At 40.1% G+C, this 21,363-nt stretch overlaps 1 protein-coding gene across 1 annotated transcript in view; it reads right to left on the bottom strand.

Moving 5' to 3' along the window:
• Positions 1–738: 738 nt before the first annotated feature.
• Positions 739–21,363, bottom strand: part of GABRA1 (gamma-aminobutyric acid type A receptor subunit alpha1) — a 185,187-nt gene continuing 164,562 nt past the window's right edge. Inside the window, exon 10 of the mRNA XM_089663299.1 lies at positions 739–3,241. Within this exon, the coding sequence (XP_089519425.1) occupies positions 2,936–3,241 (306 nt within the window). The 3' untranslated portion in view covers positions 739–2,935. The remainder of the gene's footprint in view (positions 3,242–21,363) is intronic.

The following is a 21,363-nucleotide window of genomic DNA, read 5'->3' as shown; positions in this document are numbered from 1 at the left end:
GTTCAACCCTAAAAAATTACTTTTTTAAAAATGTTTTTTAAACTTTTTCTTTCGCTATCTTAATCAGTTCGTTTCATACACCCAATTATATAACTAAAACAAAGAAAATCCCTTGCACTTGAATGGATAAAGCACATAGGGTCACTGAACTCTTTAAAATAGTAATTACTTAGTCATTGCTAGCAACTGGGTCAATTAAAAAAGCTCAAGAACCCAAATGAGATTAATTATATTCTGTTTGAAGAAAAATATCTTTAAACAAATGTTTTATATTCTAAAATTGTTTTTTTCTAAAGTTTTTTTTAAATTACAATGGGGCTGATTTACTAAAGACAAATAGGCTATTCACTTTGCAAAGGAATTGCCATTAGCTTACCAAATGTGGTGAAATTTCAGTTTGCAAAAAATACCAAATCATTTGGAAGGAAAATAAAAATATTTTGCTTACACATGAGTGTATGATGGAAGTCAGCAGAGCATCACCTAATTTACTAAGCTAAGAGTTATCTTTTGCAAAGTTAACATTTCCTTGCAAAGTGAATTGCCTTATGTTTTTTGAATCAACCCCATTGTGTAATAAACAGTCAAATCTGGTCTACATCTCAGACAATGTGTTACGTGCATATATATGCTTTGGAAGAATTTAGGTTTATTTTATTCAATGAATGTGTTTTGTACAGCGTAAACACACATATGTATATGTAGGCTTACCACCAAAAAAATTAAGTATCTGGAAAATTATTTGTAAAGCATATTTATTACATGTTTATTATTGCATGTTGTACATTTAGCTTTTTAATAATTTCTAACTTGTAGCCTTTTCTGTTCAACAATCTGCCTGTCAGACCTTTTGAAAACTAAAGAATCTTGGCATAATAAATGCATAAATTAATATACTAACAAAAAGGTAACTCAATTTTAGAAGTTCTATATTATAAGCTACACTATGACTTAAAAGCACATTCCTTAATAGCAATTTATTATCTGCTATATAGGAATATTTGACAAGCAGTTTGCAAATTACTCCACAAGTCATGTGGAACTGAGCATGGATGTTTTATTTTCTGTTCATAAATAATGTAGCATAGTTAACTTAACTATGCCAATTTACTTGATGAAAATGCTAAAAAAATAAAATAAAAGTAAAAATAACAAATGTACATCAGTGTTGGGTATGTTACAAATAACTAAATACTTCATCTTTCATCCTTCCTAATTGGCAATTCTTCCTGTAAATGGATTGCAGTTTGCAGCTTTAAGTAAAAAATTAGAATATTAATGGTAACAGTACTGGAGAGAAAGTGGGGCCTAACAATTTAAAATGGTGCTGTACCCACCAACATAAGTAACACTTTTTTTTACATTACAAATTGTATTCTGCTTGATTCTCTTCACTAGTAGCTTTAATCTAATAATCTTTAATGTTATATCAGTGGGCAGTATATATGCCTGTACTTTATAAAGTTAAAAAATAGTTGTTCATGAGGTACTAAAGGTAAAACATTCACTGTAACATTTTTTTATTTAATTAATCTATATAATAGAGAATTAAATTAATAACTAGTCTATCTGCCATATTGAATATTGCATATAAAACCACTGTCTAAGTTCTACTTAGCTGCATAATTTCATTAATATTCAATACAGAGATAATTTAAATAGCCTCTTTTTTTCACATGGTCAAAGAAGGAAAAAAAACACAAGACTTACTTCCCATTTGCAATGCTGTATTGCTCAGCAAAGATAAATAATTAAGGATCATGCAGCTTTAGTAATTATTTAAGGTTTGCCAGACCTGCAAAAATTATGTAGACAATAGGTTGGAAAAAGAAAAAGGAACCCCTACTTCCTTAACCTGAAGAACTGTTTAAACAGAAAACAAACTGCCTGGTCTGGATAACTTTAAATCTTATACAGGTGATTTACTAAATGTTTTTTTTTTTATTAATTTAGTAAGTCACTAAACTTTTGTGTTTGCTTCAAAAGTTCAATTATATGCAAAGAATTAAAAAAAAAAAAAAAAAAGGAAATTCTATAGCATATGACTGCATGTTTGAAGCAAGAGCAAACTAACTGGGCTACATCGACGCATGTCTTATTACACGAACACTAGCAGTGTCATTTTTAGAATCAGCGGCAAAGGCAATGAATTCCAATATACCTGTTTAACATACTAATCATATCTCTAAAAGAGGCAGGTGGTAAATGAATTGTTTTGCAAAGGGAATGCTTCTGTTGAATATACATTTTTGCTTTTTAAAGTCGTGTGTGATTATGGGTATTGAAGCATTAAAAAACATCAAGCATTATTATAAACATATGGCAAGACTTGATGACCGTGTGTCAGCACTTCAACCACTTTTAGACCTCTCTAATCCATATTTGGCCTCATGCCATGTTACCTGATAAATGACTGAATATAAGAACTAAAGAAGTTCAACAGTAACTGAAAGGCAGAAAGCCAACCACCATTTTTTTACTAGTGTACAACAAACATTTGCATTGAATTTAAACTTTACTTACTACTCATACTGTAGTGTTTACTACATGGAGTTCCTGTATTTACAGTATATTACTGTCATATTTTAAATATATAACATATATCCCTGCAAACTATAAATTTTAAATATGGTGAACAGGGCACATCTCTATCTGCTAGGTAATTCAACGACATGCTACTAATTAAACTCTTGTCTAGTTTCACATGTCCAGTTCAGGATTCACAGATACCTCTTGTATTAGACAAACAACATATTTGTACCGTGGCATCAAGCAGTGGCCTTCTATTTTTTTTTCTCTTTTAAAACTATGTTTCATAAGCAAACCTTCAAATTCCTTAAGACAGAGGTAATATGGCAAATAGGAATTTTCCGTTTTAAATACTGGAAGCAATTCCCAGTGCAAAAGACAGAACATGGATATATGAGTTGATGGGTTATTGAGGTGGTGCTGATGGTTTGATTGCTGGTTCCCGATTTAAATATGTTGCCCAATAGACTAAGTTAAATGTCCCAAATAGGAGAGGAAAAGCTATTCTTGATAGCCGATCAATTTTGCTCACACTGTTGAATGTTTTCTTGGGTTCTGCAGGTTTTGGTTTTGGTTCAATATCTTTTGGTTCTATGGTTGCACTTTTAGCAATGGTTGCCAAACCGGGGTCTCGGGCTATGGGTGGGTAGTTGGCTGTTGCTGAAGCATATGTGTTGTTTTTCTTTATGAGAGGGTCCTTTACCTTTTTTGGCTAGATAAAAAAAAAAAAAAAAAAAGTGTTAGAAAAATTAAGCAACAACAGCAAGGAATTGCATCCATATTAAAGTGATTTTCCACTTTAAACTAAAAGTGTATCCCTCATTCATAAAACAAGATAATCCCTGATGCCAGTCCTTCCATAAGGGAAGCAAAACTAAAACTTTACCCATATTAATAAAGAAAAAAAATATTAAATATACAAAACCATAGTAACACATTTTAAATTCAGTGTTCCTGTAAGTGATGTGTTTGTTATAGTCCCGGTCAGAAGCAACAGAGTACATAGGATGAACACTTATTTTACACAGGGCATTTGGATCAATTTCACAATTTGTTGTTTAGAAAATTACCTTACAGATTAATTGTACCTTTTTGCAATTGTCCTTTATTTCTCTAATTTCTCTATGTGCTTCCCACTAGGAAATATACTTACCTTTAGCTCCAATCCAGCGATTGTCAATGTACAGCCCTTTGCTAAGCCATGCGTCCTTTCTCCCCAAAATTTCTGCTTCATACTGCACATGTCCCTTGGTCTCGTTTGTTAACTGAAAAGGCAGACTCATGGCACCTTCTACTGGTTGCTTGGAACATGTCTTTACAAATGGAATAAATGGGGTCTTAAAATGCAAACACTGTATAAAGCAGTATTAAAAAAGGCATACAGAGGGCAAATGACAAGCCATTTGTTTCATCTGCGGTCTCAATGCCACTGATCATTCACCTATTGCTGACTTACTATGCCTTGTAATGCACCATGTCCCTTTGTGGAGGTGGCCATCTTGGTAGAGGATGGACTTTGCTCATTTCAGAGCCTTCATCAAAGAAAACCGGGATCAGCAGAGTAGTGATAGCACTCTTACTCCAAATCTTTTCAGGCTAGCAGTCTTTTCACTCTTCAGATATAGAGATGAGGCTTTAGGCATTGGGGGTGCCCAGTCACAGTAAGTATACAGCTATATTTAATGAAAAACTCAAAATCTAAAGCTTTCAGTATATTCAGTGTAACTGTCAGGAATATGGGTATGACCAGAAATGTGTGGACTGACACAGGGAAACGCAGGCTTCCGGTATAGTATAAACAATACAGTTTATTAAAGACTAACAATTCATAAACGCAGTGCAAAACATAACACAGTGCAACAAACCAAACCTCCAACAAACAGCCATACATACAACACTAAACATAGTCGGGCAGGCCGGGTCGGTGGCAAACGGTACTAGGAGCAGGCGGGAGAGTTGTCAGGACTAGCCGAGGTCAGTACAGACAGAGTTCGTGCAGAATCAGGATAGAAGCAAGCAGGATCAGGATATCGGGGCCAAGCGAAACAATACAACAAGGCACTGACTGCAGGTCTGGCCATTCCTTATACACCTCCTGCAATCAGCCTCAGGTGATGGCTGATTACAGGAGTGAGATTCTGGTTGCTGAGAGCACCCGCTGGCTAGCCCAGGTACTGCAGCCCACAAGGCAGGTGAGTCCCACCACCATTGGCGAGTCCATTCCTGAGAGTAACTTCTAAATTTTCCATATAACACAACATATCTTCATATGTGCCAAATAAACAGGATGGAAAGATGCGGAATGTATGTTTTTGTGTCTGTTCCCTACTGCAGTAGTTATTATTTGGGACCACTGGTCAATATGAGATCACAAATCTAAAAAGTGCACAAATTATGTAATTATCTATATATATGTATATAGAAAGTGCACAATAAATATAAAGTGCTATTTGTTCAAAATTGTGCAATAAATACGTCTATAATCTCCATATGGTATCAATCAAATATGATAATTCAAGTAAAATGGTTAATATTGCATACACAATCTGATATTAAAGTGCTATTGTGCAATCTGTGCAATAAGTGGAGATAAAAAGTCCATAATCATATGTGTTCAAAGGGTATAAATAAATGAGAATTCAAAAGGAATCTTTCTTCAAATGATAAAATCCTGTGCCAAAAGTGCAATGGTGCATGTGTCTTTAAAATCATCCACCACTTCTTATGGGTGCACACTCACCAGAACTTTGATGTATACAGGCATTGATTACAATTCTGTCACATCTGGGTGCAGGGGTAGTAGGACAGCTTAAGGGTTAATCCAGCATCCTCACAGTACCAGTGGTGTGTGCCTCTTTAGATCTGGGGAAGGTTGCTCAACCACAGGAGCCAAAAGGATTCTCATATAGTGTAGTATTAATATTTCCAAGGTAAGAACAGAGTCGGCATATGTTGAAGCGCACAGTGCACTGAAGTCGCCAACTGTCTGCAGAGTCAAAATCTAAAGACCTCCAAACTTTGTGTGGCCTTCAGATTAGCACAACAACTTTGCATAGGGAGCTCCATGGAATGGATTTCCATGACCGAGCAGCTGCATCCAAGCCTTACATCACCAACTGCAATGCAAAGCATCGGATGCAGAGGTGTAAAGCACACCGCCACTGGACTCTAGAGCAGTGGAAACGTGTTCTCTGGAGTGACAAATCATGTTTCTCTGTCTAGCAAATGGATGTGTCTGGGTTTGGCGGTTGCCAGGAGAATGGTACTTGCCTGACTGCATTGTGCCAAGCAAAAAGTTTGGTGGAGGGGGGATTCTGCTGTGGGGTTGTTTTTCAGGGGTTCGGCTTGGCCTTAGTTCCAATGAAGGGAACTCTTAAGGTGTCAACACAACAAGACATTTTGGACAATTCCATGTTCCCAACTTTGCAGGAACAGTTTGAGGATTGCCCCTTCCTGTTCCAACATGACTGCGCACCAGTGCACAAAGCAAGGTCCATAAAGACAAGGGCGAGCAAGTTTGGAATGAAAGAACTTGACTGGCATGCACGAGCCCTGACCTCAACCTGATAGAAAACCTTTGAGATGAATTAAAGTGGAGACTGCGAGCCTGACCTCACAAATGTGCTTCTGGAAGAATGGTCAAACATTTCCATAGACACACTCCTAAACCTTGTGGACAGCTTTCCCAGAAGAGTTGAAGCTGTTATAGCTGCAAAGGGTGGGTCAACTCTATACTGAACCCTACTTTTGTCAATATAGTGTGTCAGTTTGGGTGCATAGTTTGTCAGGAATCCAACCGCACTAGCCTCTAGCACTCCACAGACCGGAATCCCCCAAGATGCGGAATCTAAGCTCCGACCTGCTTGTTCACCAGGGCCCCTGATGGTGGGGATGGACTTGGAGTAGGCCGAGACTAGGTTGCGGTCCCTGGGTTCACCCAGCTGTGGTAGAGGCACTGTAGAAGGTGTATAGCGGATAAGAGTCTCATGTGAGGAGGTAACTAGAGCAGCATCGGGCAGGCCAGGTCGGTAACAGTGGTGGCAGTGTAGTACAGAATCAGCAGGCAGAAGGATAAACAGGTCACAAGCCGGGTTTGTCAACAGGAGGTCAGAACGTGCGGGGTTAAGCAGGAGAATGGTCAGACAAAGCCAGGGATCAGGACAGGAGACAGACAGCAAATCAGGGTCAGGCAGGGTCGGCAACAAACAATCTACTCTCAGGAACACAGATAAGACCATAGGGCAATGAGCATTGCAAGAGGTTTAAATAGCCCACCCGACTCCTGACAGGTGCTCCTGGGTCCTAGTGCTTGCCCGGCGCCGTCATTGGTGACAGGCGCGCCTGGGTCCTAGTACCCGCCTGCCTGTATGTTTTGCCAGGATTCTATGCATGTGCAGATTCCATTGCCGCAGCGATCTTCTCATTCCCTGACAGTTTAGAGTGCCTTGGTATATGATTTCACATATATTTGCAAGTGTATGCAACAAGACATTAAATTTAGTTGAAATTCAAGTACCATATTGTAATTAGGTCTTCTGTGCTGGGTTATTTTTGTATTTTTCAATTTATACCAAAAATGAAAATGGCCAAACTAGGTAATTACATGTGACAAACTATGCTCCTTTTTATGTTTTGTATTTTCATTGTAAAATATGAAGTACATAAAACATTAGCTTTATAGTGGACCTAACTAAACAAGTCATATTAGATTCAAAAATAAATATCATCCCAGCTTCCAATAGTGCCTAACCTTGACATGTTAATCTAGTTTAAGGAATTCCACTTTCTTAACGGTAGATTTGAATCAATTGGGACTTAAAGTGCTTCTAAAGCTTTTTTACCTTCATGCATTCTATAAATTCAGTATAGCTGCTTTAATTCTCCAGTACAGTTTATTTCCCTCCTTATTCCCACAAGGCCATAACAGTGTCCTTTTGTGAAGTGGGTCTACAAAGTATTTTCTATGTTTATATCATGGCTTTGTCAATTTAACCATAGGATCTGATAATTACAGTGTTGTGAAAAAGTATTTGCAATGATTTTTTGCATATTTGTCACATTAAATGATTTAGATCATCAAACAATTGTAGTTATTACACAACAATACAAAATGCAGGTTTTTAATGATGATTTTATTAAGGGAAAACAATTGTCCAAACCTGTCTGGCCCTATGTGAAAAAATAATTGGTTCTCCTTGCTAAATTGTGAATGCACTGTGAGTAGCCACATTTTTTAGAAAGTGGAGTTAAATTTCACTTGCCACAACCAGGCCTGATTTCTGCCAGACCTGTTGAATCAAGAAATCACTTAAATAGAAGCTGTCTGAAAGTGAAGCATGCTAAAAGATCTGAAAAAGCAACACATCATGCCGTGATCTAAAGAAATACAAGAGCAGATAAGAAACAAAGTAATTGTAATCCTTTTGCAGACTGATATATGTCAAAGTCATTTATAAGGCTTTGGGACTTCAACAAACCATGGTGAGAGCCATTATCCACAAGTGGAGAACATTTGAAACAGTGGTGAACTTTCCCAGAAATGGCTGGCCTACCTAAATTACTTTAAGAATGCACAACATCCAGGAGTTCATAAAAGAACCCAAAACAACATCTAATGAACTGCAGACCTCACTTGCCTCAGTTAAGGTCAAGTGTTCATGATTCAACAGTAACGAAGAGACAGAGCTTCAGGACCTGGATGACTTGACATAATTGATGGAGCCATAAATTCTGTCCTCTACCAAAAATCCTGCAGAAAAATGTCCGGCCATCAATTTGTGACCTCAAGCATATTTGGATTATGCAGCAGGATGAGGATTTGAAACACACCAGCAACTCCATTTCTTTTTGGAGTGGCCTAATCAAAGTCCAGACTTTTATCCGATTGGGATGCTGTGGCATGACCTTAAACTGGTCATTCACGCTTGAAAACCCTCTAATGTGGCTGAATTAAAACAATTCTGCAAAGAAGAATGGGCCAAAATTCCTCCACAGCAATCTGAAAGACTTTGCTAGGTATCATAAATGCCAAGGGTGACACAACCAGTTATGTTTAGAGAGCAATTATATTTTTCACATAGGGCCTGGCAGGTTTGGAAAGCTTTTTTCCCTTAATAAATGAAATCATAATTTATAAACTGCATTTTATATTTACTCAGGTTATTTTTGTGCATTATTAAAATTTGTAGGATGATCATTTAAGTGTGACAAATATGCAAAAAAAAAAAAAATCAGGGAAAATACTTTTTCACAGCACTATATATATAACACTAAAAACAAAAATATCTACAAAATATTTTTCCTGACTGCACAACAGTGTGTGTGTGTGTATGTATGATGTGTGTATGTAATATATATATATATATATATATATATATATATATATATATATACATACATACATACATACACTGTGTATCCTTTTGTGTCTCCAATTGTTGCCACTTGAAGTACATTTCTGATCTGTTCTGATCTTCTCTCAAATTATCCACAACAGTCCAACCCTAAGTGCTTACTTAATATTTTTTGCTTACCTCCCATTACTTGATATTTTTAATGTATTGCTTTTTATCAATTTAACACTCTCACTAATCAAAATCTCCTATGATTCACTGTTTTTTTTTTATTATACATGTCAAGTTTTATTCTAACATTCAATACTGGCAAAATAAGTCTTCTTTTCATTTTAGTTTAATAGAATTATAAAATTCACAGCATGCATTAACTCTGATCATTATTTACTACAGTTTACATGTCTTTACTTCCCAGATGTTTTTTTAATTCCACTTTAACTTGTAAAGTACAGTATAATCTGCCAAAACACTTCTTACTATTTCCCATAGCAATTATTTTTTTATTTCTCTATGTACTGTAAGGAACACCCTTGGCTCATTCCTGCACAGGGGCGGACTGACAACACATGGGGCCCCCGGGCAATAAGGGATCATGGGGCCCCGTGTCCTTGCCCAAACTCAAAAAAGCCTATGAAATAGGTACCAGGGGAATCTCATGGGGCCCCCTACTTACCCCGGGTCCTTGGGCAGTGCCCGAGTTTCCAAATGGTCAGTCCGCCCCTGTTCCTGCATTGTGCCATGGTGGAAAAGGCAGTAGCAAGAGAGATCGGGGGCAGTGCCTGTATCACTCAGCACTAGAGAAGAGTAGAATTGTAAGGTATTTTATTGTGGACTCTCCCCACTTTAAGTGTATGCCTAGGCAAAACCCTTTTTTAGTTTTGGATAGACTAGAGGAGGGTTAAACCTTCTGTTAAGTTGTATTGCTGCCTGTATACTACTGATAACCATTGTCATCTGAAAATTCACTGAAAGGTGCAATAATCTCCACAATTTCAGCTTTCATCCCCAGCATACTAAGCAAGCCATCATACAAAGTAAGGCCATCAAATACAGACAGAAAACAGAAATAAACATCTCAGAACTCTGTAGAGCCTTGCTCTTTTCAAATTGTGACAGCAGGTGCAGGGAGAAGATCCCTGGCCTGCTGCCATAGGGAGGGGGAATTGGGGGGAGAGCTGCAGGAGCAGAAACATGCTACACATTCCACCCTAAAAACAGAAGAAATGGGATAATACTTATTTTCTGATTGACTGCAATGCCAATCTCCAATGTTTTCATTGCTATGCTCTTTAGCTACCAATCTCTAGCATTCAGCACTTCTGGAAGTGTCAGATTACCCTCTCTTGTGCTCCATGCTGCTTTCTTAAGTCCCTATAGAGCATAAAAGTACCAGCAGAAGGAAATACAGTAATCAGTGGGAGATCTGGCATCCAATATACCAGTTGCCTGATGAGGAGGCCAGTGTAATGTTTGTAGACACAAAGTCTGTGGTACAAGCTCTGTGAAGGGTAACTTTTTTTTTTTTTTTTTAAAGGAAAGTAGCAACATTTTCCGTAGGGTCATGGCTCTGAGACTATACATCACTTATTCAACAAAAAATACTCTGCATTTGGGGGGCGGAGCTTGCCACAATCCAAGATGGCTGTCTGAGAGTGGAGCTCCGGTCTACTCAGGGACACAGCGGCACACTGCAGACTCACAGGTCCATTATTTCTCACCCCATTACAGCAGTTTATTCCCTTTAGTCTCCGGGAATCATGACTAGGAGGAGAAAAGAGGAGCACCAGCTGAAGAAGCTGACAGCATTCTTTACACAGGGGCACAGGCATGATGGTGCCTGCTTTTCTTCTTCCACTCCAGCCCCTTGTATCCCTCAGCAGCAATCACAGCCTGGTAAATCTCAAAAAAGAAACAGCCCATCAAATAGCCAACATTCTTCTCCATCTACCCCTTCTTCTGGGAGCCCGGAGAAATGAAGTGTGAGGAGGAATGGCTTTGATTCTGCACATGAGGTGAGCTCTATCCAGGATTCATGGGATGACACTAGGGAGCTCCCTGACTCTGTTGATAACTTCCCTACCAGCAATCAGCCTGTACTTGATAAAACCCTTAAAAATATGCTTGTAACTTTGAGAAGCTCTCTGTATGCTGATATGATGCAATATGTTCATAAAGTTGGCACAGAACTGCAGGTTGTTTCATCTAGGGTGGATCACATAGAAACAAAGATGGGGGGATTTGCCACAATAATAAACAATCTGATTGATGCTCATGATTACAAAGCATCATTAAGGCTAAAATAGCAGATATTGAGGACAGATCTAGAAGGAATAATTTGAAAATTATTATTGAAAAATCCAGAAACAGTTCAGCAAAATGATCTGCGCAGATATGTCAGTCAGATGTTCAGCACTATTGTACCAGACCAATCAGATTTAGATCTCACTGTGGATAGGATCCATCATCTACCTAAGCCTTCACATCTCCCTGGCCATATACCCAGAGATGTTATACTACGACTGCATTTTTTCCATGTGAAAGAAAGTCTGTCGGTAACAGGGATCTTATTCCAGCACAATATAATCTCCAATTCTACGCCGACTTGTCTCAATGCACGCTTCAGAAGCACAATAACCAAAGCATTGAGGAATCACAAGATCAGCTATAAATGGGGATTCATGACAAAACTAATAATCTCTGATTGATAACATGGAGAGGGGTTTAGCCCTTTTAAAGTATTGGAACATACTACCTGAAACCCACCCGTGTTGATCACCGCTGGTGGATGGTCACATCCATAAATTCATGCACCCATAACTGACCAAAAGTGGGAAATTTGATTTTACCTCCTTCTCAGTCCCTGTAACAAAGGAGCTCGTAAGCTGGACTCTCCCCCTCTTACTATGAGTGGCAGAATGTGGCACCAGGGTCTCAAAGACCTCCATGTTTTTGTGGTTTGTTTGTTTTTCATACCTGTTCTGTTACTACATTTTCCTTTTTGGTTTACAATTTATCTGTTTCAGTTACAGCCTTCTGTGCCTTCACCATTACACTAGCTCTCGCTTGTGGTTGACATTTTTTTAGCAGCGACATCTGTGCAACAAAAGGGTGACTTGCACATCGTGGAAGACCCGCAAGAGTAAAGAATGTTTCTGAGTTATACACCTATCAAGTTATACCTCAAACACACAATGGAGGTGAACTTTCTTACTTTTAATGCAAGAGGACTGAATCACTCTGCAAAACGCAGGTCTTTGTGGAAAGAGGCTACAAAGTTCAACTGCGATGTTCTCTGCATTCAAGAAACGCATTTCCAAAACCACCCTAAGTGCTCTGTTGCTAAATATCCTCACATCTTCCTGGAGAATGCGGATGCAAAGAAAAGAGGTGTATTAACAGCTATAAGAGACTGTCACTTTTGCGTTGCGTAGAGAGGTCTCCTACCCACAGGGCCGATACCACATTTTGGTTTGCGACATCAACTCTACTACATACACCGTGGCTAACATTTATGATCCAAACAGGCACCAGATCAAATTTCTGAATAAAAAGTCTTAAAGAAGATCCGTACAAAACAACAATTCTCTCTATTACTTTGTGACGATTTCAATCTCACACCAGATCCAAAGATAGATTCTATCCATCTACCCAAAGGCACCAAGCATCATTGCAAACACTACTTTACACCCACGAGCTATTTGATGTATGTAGGTACATGCACGCCAACGAAAGGGACTATTTCTTCTTCTCCACAAGGCATATCACATTATCCTAGAATTTATTTATTTGTTGTCGATAAGTGGCTCTTACCTAAAATTAAATCTGAGATTAATGCCATAACTTGGTCGGACCATGCCTCAGTGGGGCTGTCGGTTGGAGATAACTCATCTTTCAGTCCTATCCATATTTTTGTGATTCAACCCATGGCTGTAACAGGCTGATTTTTCCAAACTTATGTTAGAAAACTCCTTAATTTAATTTAATTTTGTTTTATATTAATGCTCAATCTGTTGAGGACCCATCTATTGTGTGGAATGCACATAAAGCCTTTGTAAGAAGTATTCTTAAGCTAGGAGCAGGGGTTAAGAGGCAGAGGGAAAGGCTAATACAGGATATCATTACGACAATTCACAAGTTGGAAACGACTAACAAGACTTCTTCTTCCAAATAACTCCTCAGACCAACTAACAACACTATGCCATGACCTTAGACTAATTTCTAATTTTGTTAGAAAATTTTTAAAAAGCCTCTAGATGGCTAAAGATGTCATACTACACGAGTGGCAACAGGGCGGGTAAAATCCTAGCTAATCGTCTTAGGGGCCATAGATATAAAACCAAAATATCGTTCATTCTTCACTCGAATAAACAAGACAAGTTATATAATCCTCAAGCTATTGCCAATGCCTTTAGCCAGTACTACAGCTCTGTCTATAATCTTACCCAAGACCCTAACACTCCCCAACCCACAGTGGAGCACATTAGTGGATTTTTAAAAACAATTCACCTCCCTAAATTATCAGAAGACCAATTAAATAACCTTAACCTCCCCTTACTGATGATGAAATCACCAGCACTATTGAATCTCTACCTAATAACAAATCACTGGGCCTAGATAGCTTGACAGGGGAATACTATCAAACCATTAAACATATTCTTACTCCAAATCTAAAGAAGGTGTATAGTCGTGCCACTACCTGTGCCTCCTTCCCTTCCGAAATGATTAGGGCAATAATAGTTGCACTACTAAAACCAGGGAAGAGACCTACCACAGCTCAGAATTTTCACCCTCACTGCTAAATAATGATCTAAAGATCTATGCAAAATTGGTAGCCAATAGACTGATTAACATGTTACCCTCCCTCATCCATTTAGACCAGTGGTTCTCAACCTTCCTAATGCCATGACCCTTTAATACAGTTCCTCCTGTTGTGGTGACCCCCAACCATAAAATTATTTACTCAGTAATTATAATTCATGAAGTGTCGTTTTACCTCCCAATACTGCTGCTTTCAACACAGTAGCTGCTTTTAACAGAGTAGCTGCTTTCAACACAGCAGCTGCTTTCTACACAGTAGCTGCTCTTTACACATCGGAAATATGTGTTTTCCAATGGTCTCAGGTGACCCCTATGAAAGGGTTGTTCGACCCCCAAAGAGGTCACGACCCACAGGTTGAGAACCACTAATTTAGACCAATCGGGATTCAAAGGGTCGCCATACTGCAGATACAACTAGATGCCTGATTATTATTATACACTTAGCCAATAAAAACAGAATGCCTTCTCTGCTCCTAGCCCTTGGATGCGGAAAAAGCGTTTGATAGAATACACTGGGCATATCTGGCACAAGTACTTACTAAGTTTGGATTTCAAGGCCCAGTTTACTCAGCCATAATGGTATTGTATACTGACTCCTCCGCTCAGGTCTATATATCCGCTATGTTGTCAACACCATTTAATATATCTAACAGTACCCGACAAGGATGCCCTCTCTCTACTCATTTTTAATTTACTGATGGAACCCATGGCTACATATATACACACACATCCACAAATAAAGGGCTTCCGGATAGGGAAAGGATACACACCATAAACCTTTTTGCAGACGACATAATGATGCTCACAGATGTGGAAAACGCACTGTCTTCAGTGCAATTAGCATTAACATTCTTCAATTAAAAGTTTTTTATTATAAGGTGAACAAGACAAAATCGTATATATTTTAAACCTGGGCTTGTCAGATAAAATCAAACAGTCTCTCCAATCCAAGTTCCCTTATGTGTGGAAGGACAGAGGGCTTACCTATTTAGGCATTACCCTAACCCCTAGAACTGATGATCTTGTTAAGGAAAATTATAATACATTCCTGGCCTTTTTCCGACACAAATTAGCCCTTTGCAAATTGTCTTGGTCAAGAAGGTTGGCTGCCTTCAAAATGCAGATTCTCCCGCAATTGATTTACTTATTTAGAACCTTACCTATCCCAGTACGTAACTCCTAGTTCTCATCTTTACAGTCTATGCTAAACAAGTAAGTATCTCTGGCAGGGTAAGAGGGCATGTTATGCTTTCAGCAAACAAATCTAAGCAAGCAGGAGGTATGGGCCATGTTCATTTGCGCGATTATTACTGGGCCTCCATTTTGGCTCAACTTAAAGGGGTTTGCTCCCAACCTGATACTTTATAGACAGAACTAGAACAAAATCACGTGCCGGGCAGAAACCTGTTTATTTAATATTGACGCCCTATATTGCTCATAGGAATGCTAAACTTTCGCCTACCATTAAAGCTTCAGTTGAATAGCTACATTTGCGCAAAGCTCTTTTTATACAACAAAAACTCACTTCTCTAAAATTTCCAATAACTGCTCTAGCGCTCCTCATACCAGATCTAAACCTTACAACTTGGCAGTTGATAGACATCTTAACCCTGGATGATTTATACATTGGCCATGTTCTAAAAACATTTCAGACACTGCAACTGGAGTACTCCCTTCCTGCCACTGAATGCTTCAGGTATGCACAAATTCCCACCTTATCCAGAATATTATCCCTGGCAAGTAGCCAATACTTTCATTCAACTTCTACCAATACTACGGGCATTTCTTTATTATTTTTTTTTCTTTCCAAAAATACTTTATTGTTTTAAGAGAAGACAAAAGCATTTAGAGCATGTACAGCCATAGATCACAGTCAAAACATAGACATGACATGTTGCTTTCCGTTTCGCAAACGGGACAAATTGTAAACAGTTGTGCAAGACGAAATCATGTAGAACAGTACATCCATCATAAAAAGTAAAATGGTGGATACCAAGAGGAAAATGGATAAAATGATAGTGAAATGTTATCTCGTCCTGACTCTTCATCAACTTTTTAATGGTAAAGTAGTGTGATGATAGGGGTAAGGGTAGGGAAAGCGTTGGGTACTGTGACGGTCATTGTTTACATATTTATAACTAGCGTATGTGCTATGGTTGAAGTTAGTCATATCTGTGTGCAGGTAAATGCTCTATTTGGTTGGTAGAGAAGAAATGATACAGGGAAATAACAGGTGACATTTCATTATTTTATTCTCTCCTTCAAGATAAAAAACAGTTTGTCAAATCCCCTCTGATACTAGCCTGGGAAAAGGATTTTGGAGGTGAGTACTCCATTGAGCAATGGAAGAAAGCACTTTTCTCCACATACATAGCTACTAAGAGTGTAAATCTTTGGGAAATGACACAAAAAATACTGCTGTGTTGGTATTTGACGTCCTATAGGATATCTAAGTTCTCCTCTGAAGTGTCTTCAACTTGTTGGAGGAGATGTGGTTGTACAGGAATCCTAGCTCACATTATGTGGACCTGTCTGGAACTTGTCAAATTCTGGTCCAGGGTTTTCAGTCTTGCTGCCAAGATCTTTGGAGTTATTATTCTATTCACTCCAAATATGTCTTTGTTAGCCTTGGGAATAGAGTCCATACCCCCACGTTTAGAACCGTACTAATACATGTTCTGATGGCTGCACGTCTTACTATCATTAGACATTGGAAAGAACCGGGGGCCCTAGGCCTTGGAGAAGTAATTCAAATAATTCATACCAATAGTAATTAAGAATTACTTTTTGCGTCTAGCTAGGGGAGGTACCGTGTTGCTCTAAAAGTATGGCAGCCCTGGCTGCTGTGTTACTCACAGAGGAGGGACCCTACCATACTTCCATGTTCACCATGAAAAAACGCTACTTATTGGATTCCTAGTCAGGTTGAGGATTAATGTTATTTGACTCTAACGATTATATTGCTGTAAAACTGATAAAACTGAAATAAAAAATACACCGCATTGCTACTGTGGTATGCTGAAAACATTTATAATATTTATCTATACTGTGATAAAATGATCTAATATAGCTTTGATGGAAGAGTCCACTTTCAGATTACCAATGACTCTTCACATCACTCACTTTAACCCTTCATGCCTAAGGGTAAAAAAATTTTTAAAGCCGAAGTAAAAGTTTATAACTTTGACATGTTAGTAAAACTGTAGATATAATCACAACTATTTTGTACATCCAGGTGAATTATAACTTATTTTTTTCAAGACAAATTGAGTTATCATTTGGTGGTAAATGGTAATGGATAGCCCCAGATTTTATATTTAGCTGTGTGTTTTCTTGTTACTACCATAACCTACCACCAAAGAACAACCCAAAAATTTTTTTCCAGCTCTCGGCGACCGCAGCGATACCATATATGTGTATGTTAAATGTTTGTACCTGTAGTACAGCCCAGAAACAATAGTGCACAATATTATTTTTTTTTTTTTACCTAAAACTGACACTGATACCAATTAAAAAAAAAAAAATCTTGACCTTTTTGACCCTGACCCAAAAACTAACCCGTGCACTGACTTAGATCAAACGTTGGTCTAGGTTTTTTTTTTAATTATCTTTTTTTACAAACTGTTGTTTTTTTCTCTCTGCAAGGAGAGAGAGAGAGATATACATTGGATCTCTCTCCTCCATTCAGAGAGAAAAAAAAGCAAAGGGGGTGGGCTTCACTCTGACTGATCACTTGATAGCCAAGCAGAGGCTATCACAGCGCTCTTGTGACCCAGAATCGGGAGTCTCAGGTCCCAATCCTTAGAATGGGACCTGAGGCCCTCAGTGACACCCTGGTCTTTGTACTGGGGGTGCACCGTGTGGGTACACAAATATGTGACCCCACGGAAAAAAGCCCAGTTCTGTGAGGCCGCATGTTTGTGTTACGTTGGCACCAAGGGGTTAAAATCTTCCAAAGTGCACCAGGCATTTTGTACATAAGTGTGCAAATACCAACTTGGGCACACTACTATGAGCAACCATTTTTTTTTAATGAGAAATACACAGAAATATAAAGTCAGCCTAACATTTTGCAAACACTCCTTTTTAAGTAAAAATGCAATACTGGTCTGTGCCTGAGTTATACAGCATTCTGTTCTAGCAGGTGTGACAGGATGAATGGCGAGGTGATAGAGGGACGCTATGTGTCACCTCGCATATGCTCATACCTGACCGTTTAGGTGGAGTCCACTCCGGGTTTTCGGGGCCACAGTTAAGCAGGTGGGTCCGGACCAGAGTTTGGGCTCCACTGATGACCACTAACAGGTGGTATAAATAAGGCAGGGCTGGAGCAAGGAGTTGCTCGTGGCCTGGGACTCAGAGAAGTGTTCTGAGAGAGCTGTGTGTATGGACTATACCTGCAAGAAAAGGTTTGCTGTTACTTTATTTTGGTGACAGGGAGAAGCCCTTCACCTCTGAGAGAGGAATCATCTGCTGTTTAGTTAGTGCCTGGATGGCAAGGGCTTATTTTGACGTTTTGTTTATTTTGATATTTCTTGCAAACCTTTTTAATAAAACTGACATCCAGTCAGATTTTGACGAAAGCCTGCTGTGCGGTCTACCTTTGTCCCAGGGAAGGAGATCCCCCACCTGAGCTAACCCCACATATGGTGGTGGATTTGGCGGGCACTTCCTGAGCAAGTGGGAAGATGGAGGAAATAATAAGAGCCTTGCTGCAGGCCAATGCAGCACAACGGGAGACAAATCGCCAGTTTGCGGAGGCCCAAGAAGCAGACCGAGAGCTCCTTAAGCAGGTGGCCCAACACCTATTAGAATTAAAGAAGGAATCTGCAGATCCACTGCCAGTGGAGCAGAAAATGGCGCGGGCCAGCTATGTTTTGCAGAAGATGACACCTGCGGATGATGTGGAGGCCTATCTCACAACTTTTGAAAGGGTTGCTGTTCGGGAAGGATGGAAAAAGGAGCAATGGGCAGGACTGCTTGCACCATTTTTGACAGGTGAATCCCAAAAAGCCTATTATGACCTGGAACCAGGGGATGCCCAGGACTATGAGAAACTGAAGGCTGAGGTCCTTGCACGCCTGGGTGTCACCATTGCAGTCCGGGCTCAGCGGGTGCATCAGTGGCATTTTAGGGCTGACAAACCACCCAGATCTCAGATGTTCGATTTGATACATCTCTCCAAAAAGTGACTCCAGCCAGAGGTATTGTCAGGCCCTCAGATTGTGGAGCGTGTGGTCATGGACCAATATTTGCATGCACTCCCTGCCACTTTGAGGAAGTGGGTCGGCCGTGGAGACCCTAAATCTGCAAACGAGCTGGTGGACCTGGTGGAGAGATATGCAGCCGCTGAGGACTTTCTTCATTCACCTGGGCCGTACCCCAAGGTCACTAGGGGTGGAAAACTATCCGGAGGATCCGGTAAGACTGTTCCATGGGCCAAAGGCTCAGAAAAAAATGATAAGACTATTGTGTCAGAAACGCATGGAAAAGCAAATGTGTGTGATTGCCATTGATGAAAAGCCAGTAACTGCTCTGCTAGACTCGGGTAGTGTTGTGACCTTAGTGAAAAGTGATTTGGTAAACCCTGCAAGCTTACACCCTAGCATGATTGGGGTTATTTGTATTCATGGTGATACACATAATTACCAGACTGCTCTGGTGGAGATTGGTACTCCCTGGGGCCCTGTGACCCATTCTGTGGGGGTGGTGCCCTCTCTGCTTCATGAAGCCATAGTGGGGAGAGATTTTCCCCATTTCTGGAAGTTATGGGATAAGGAGGGGAGTCGGGAAGACCGAGCTCCCCCTGCTGGGGAAACGCCGGAAACTCCTGAACTCACTCCTGACCCCTTTGACGGCAAGGTGGAAGGGGAAACTGTTGGTGTGTCCAAGGAAGGAGTAGATCTTTTCCCTTTCTCTGTAATGGCTGGGGAGCAGGAGGAGTTGGATCCAACCCCCGACATTGAGGATATAGAACAAGAGATGATCGCTGGCTCTAGTGAGAGTGGACAGAATGTGGTGCCTGACCTAGAGGTCAGAAAAGAGGATTTTTGTACGGAACAACTGAGAGATTCCACACTTAATAGAGCCCGTGAAAACATTAAAATGATTGATGGGGAACCAGTTGAAAATTATGTAGCGGTGTCTTTTCCCTACATGGCTCTTAACAATAACTTGCTGTATCAAGTGGTAAAGCAAGGGGAGGAGGTGGTAGAACAGTTAGTGGTCCCCAAACCCTTTCGCCGGATGGTACTGGATTTAGCCCATGGGCATATAATGGGTGGACACCTGGGTGTAGAGAAAACAAAGGAGAGAATAACCCAGAGATTCTTCTGGCCAGGCTTACATGGAGACATCAAAGCGCATTGTGAATCATGCCCGGAATGTCAATATTCTGCGCCCTCACCCCATTTTCGCAGTCCGCTAGTACCTCTACCCATAATTGAAGTACCGTTTGAAAGAGTGGGCATGGACCTAGTGGGTCCAGTAGTAAAGTGTGCCCGGGGCCATCAGCACATACTGGTTATACTTGACTATGCCACCCGGTATCCTGAAGCCATCCCCTTGCGTAATACCTCCGCTAAAAATATCGCCAAAGAGCTTGTTCGGGTGTTTAGTCGTGTAGGTATTCCAAAGGAGATATTAACGGATCAGGGCACGCCATTTATGTCTAGAATTATGAAAGAGTTATGCAAATTGTTCAAAATCTCCCATCTCCGTACCTCGGTCTACCACCCCCAAACCGATGGGCTTGTGGAAAGGTTTAACAAGACCCTTAAGAATATGTTAAAAAAGGTGGTGGACAAAGATGGGAGAAATTGGGATTTTTTGCTACCATATCTCATGTTTGCTATACGAGAAGTACCTCAGGCATCTACAGGATATTCGCCTTTTGAATTACTGTATGGTAGACATCCCAGGGGATTGCTAGATGTTGCAAAAGAAACCTGGGAGACAGAGTCCACGCCCTATAGAAGTGTCATCGAGCATATCTCACAGATGCAGGATAGAATCGCAGCTGTCATGCCACTCGTTCGGGAACACATGGAGCAAGCCCAGGAGGTCCAGAGAAGGGTTTATAACCGGGGTGCCAGGATCCGTACCTTCAACCCTGGGGATAGAGTGCTGGTGCTAGTCCCCACCGTGGAAAGTAAATTCCTCGCAAAGTGGCAAGGTCCCTTTGAAATTAGGGAGAAAGTGGGGGAAGTAAATTATAAAGTTTACCAGCCAGGAAAAAGGAAACCCGAACAAATCTATCATGTTAATCTCTTAAAACCTTGGAAAGACAGGGAAAGTTTGTTGGCAGTACCAAGCCCCCAAAAGGACGTGGTTCCCGTGGCCCCTCAGGTACCGATAACGGAAACCTTGTCAGTAGCCCAACAAAATGATGTTAAGGAGTTTGTGAGGAAAAATGGAGATTTCTTCTCCCCCCTACCTGGACTGACGACGGTCATACAGCATGACATAGTTACCCAGCCCGGGGTCCGTATAAATGTAAAGCCCTATAGAATACCTGAGGCCAGGCGGGAAGCGGTGGCAAAGGAAATAAAGGACATGTTAGAGTTGGGAGTGATTGAGGAATCTCACAGTGAGTGGTCGAGTCCCATAGTGTTGGTCCCAAAACCAGATGGAACCATTCGTTTTTGTAATGATTTCAGGAAAC

This window comes from Staurois parvus, unplaced genomic scaffold (assembly GCF_062004578.1).
Source record: "Staurois parvus isolate SC_StPar_1 unplaced genomic scaffold, SC_StPar_1.0 ptg000006l, whole genome shotgun sequence".
NCBI classification, from domain to species: Eukaryota; Metazoa; Chordata; class Amphibia; order Anura; family Ranidae; genus Staurois; species Staurois parvus.
Note: the sequence above shows the minus strand (reverse complement) of the source record. Positions and strands in the feature narration are given on the sequence as shown.